This window comes from Carlito syrichta, unplaced genomic scaffold, assembly GCF_000164805.1.
Source record: "Carlito syrichta isolate Samal-C Ts95f unplaced genomic scaffold, Tarsius_syrichta-2.0.1 Scaffold123405, whole genome shotgun sequence".
Lineage (NCBI taxonomy): Eukaryota > Metazoa > Chordata > Mammalia > Primates > Tarsiidae > Carlito > Carlito syrichta.
The window spans coordinates 390-2,620 of record NW_007067501.1 but is presented as its reverse complement, the minus strand read 5'-3'; the positions used below and the strand labels follow the sequence as shown (position 1 = coordinate 2,620).

Sequence of the window (2,231 nt, the reverse complement as noted above, 5' to 3'; positions counted from 1 at the left end):
CAGGAGCTGCGTGAGCTCGAGGGGGCCGTCCTCGCCGCGGGCAGCCAGGCCCTGACCGCGGAGGGCGTGTATGAGGACGTCGTCAGGGAGCTCCTGCTGCAAAGGATCGACCGAGGTGAGCCCTGCCCCCTGCCCCTCGCCACTCCGTCCCTGGAAACACTTGCCCTTTGGCCTCAGTCCCGGGCCAGAGGGGTCGGGGTGCTGGCGCCCAGAGGGGCAGTGGCGGAAGCTCCCTGAAGGAGGGGGCCTCGGAGTGAGGCCGTGAGAGCTGTGTAGGGCTTCTCAGAGTGAGAAGCAGGCGGAGTCCGAACTTGAGGACAGACCTCACATGTATTCGCTCAACAGCCACTCCTGTTTTTCTCTGGGATGGCATTGAGACCCCTGAACTCGCAGGAGCCGCGGGGCTAGGAAATGGCTCCAGAAACATCCCCAACCCCCACCTCGGCAGTTCACCCGTGAGCCCGAGCCCGTGACGACTGAGGTGTGAACACTCATGGGCTGAGCGGGAAGCCGCGGTGATCGGGGCGCGTCGGCATCCACGCAGCCGCCGCACGGAGGCTGGAGGCCGCGGGGCCTCAGATGACAGCAGCAGAGCGTGGACTGTGGGCAGTTTGGGTGCAGGCCATAGGGAGCCACAGAGGGTGTGTGAGCAGAGGGTAGCAAGCCAGACTGGAAACCAGGCGGGAGGCCGAGGCCACAGTCCCAAGGGAACGGAGCCCAGCATGGAGGGCGAGGTTGGAGCTGTTGGCTCGGGGTGTCGCTGAAGGCATGAGACGGGGCGGCAAGCCCGGGAGGGTGTGCGGAGGACAGAGGGGAGGCTCACAGAGCCTGCTTAAAGGGCACAGAGAGGCCGGCTGTGGTGGCGGGTTCCCTTCAAATACCAGGAGCTTTATTTATTTATTTATTTAATTTATTTTTTTTGAGTTGGAGTCTCACTCTGTCACCCAGACTGGAGTGCGGTGGCCACTTACGGCCACCGCAGCCTTGACCTACTGGGCTCTGGCGATCCTTCCGCCTCAGCCTTCCAAGTAGCTGGAACCACAGAAGCACACCACCATGCCTGGGTGAATGACAGCAGAGGAGCTTAAGCTCTGATTTTTTAAAGTTTTTTTGCGGAGATGAGGTCTTGCTCTGTTGCCCAGGCTGTTCTTGTATTCCCGGGCTCAAGCAATCTTTCCACCTCAGCCTTCCAAATAGCTGGAACCACAGGCACATGCCACCATGCCCGACTAGTTTTTTAATTTATTGTAGAGACGAGGTCTCACCAAGTTGCCCAGGCTGGTCTCGAACCCCTGGGCTCAGGCAATCCTCTCACCTCCGCTTCCCAAAGTGCTGGGATGACAGGTGTGAGCCACTGTGCCCAACAGGTTTTATGTGTCCTTAAGGGATCCTATCCTCAATTGACTTGTGATGTCTGCCCAGAGCAGCGCCTTGGAAGGCAGGTACAGCTGTGTCCAGGCCTGGTGAGAGTGCAGGGACTGGTTGGCAATGTCTGCCACCGGCACTGACATGGGGAGAGGGGAATCCATGTGGCCACTTTCTTGGGATTCCTGGGTAAGGCTTCTGTGGCCTCTCCGGGAAGATGCAGGGAGGCCCCTTGATTCCTGGGCTTCCCGGGTGTGTCCGGGGTTTGTCTCCTGTTTCAGAACTGGAAAAGGCCCTTGGGGCCAGTGACACGTCCTGCGGTCTGGCTGACTGCCCAGAGGCCCCAGGGGACCAGGAGGGAGCAGGTGAGAATGCCACGGGGCTCCTGGGTCGTACCAGGGAGTTGCTGGGGAGGGCTGAGAAGGCCTGTGGCAGGGGTGCAGGATGGGGTGGGTGCTTGGAGGGGACGGCACAGCTCCTGCATGGGGCCACGCGTGGAGGCTGGGCACTGGGAGCACCTCGGAGCCACAGAGGGGCTGGCATGTGTGTGGGCTCAGCACTGGGGGCGAGACTGGGAGGCTGGCGTCCTGTGTCTGATGCCAGGAGCCAGTGGGTGCCTCCCAGCCACAGCCTGTCCCCACCTGTGAAGGGACCAGGGTAGTTTGGGGTTCATTTGTCACACAGCAGCGGGTGACGCATGTGCTCCCAGGCTGACCCAGGCAGTCTCTTAGGGTCCATCCCTGCAGATGAACCAGTGCAGATTTCCACTGACTTGGAGACATGATTATGCAGTGTTATTATTATTATTATTTGAGTTGGAGTCTCACTCTTATCACCCAGGCTGGAGTGCAGGGGCATGCTCACAG

At 60.3% G+C, this 2,231-nt stretch overlaps 1 protein-coding gene across 1 annotated transcript in view; it reads left to right on the top strand.

The window, feature by feature from the left end:
- Window positions 1-1,730, top strand: part of FAM129C (family with sequence similarity 129 member C) — a gene marked incomplete at both ends in the record, with an annotated part of 4,163 nt that extends 2,433 nt beyond the window's left edge. Inside the window, 2 exons of the mRNA XM_008048398.1 lie at window positions 4-115; window positions 1,647-1,730. Coding sequence (XP_008046589.1) covers window positions 4-115; window positions 1,647-1,730 — 196 coding nt within the window. The remainder of the gene's footprint in view (window positions 1-3; window positions 116-1,646) is intronic.
- Between the last annotated feature and the right edge of the window lie 501 nt (window positions 1,731-2,231).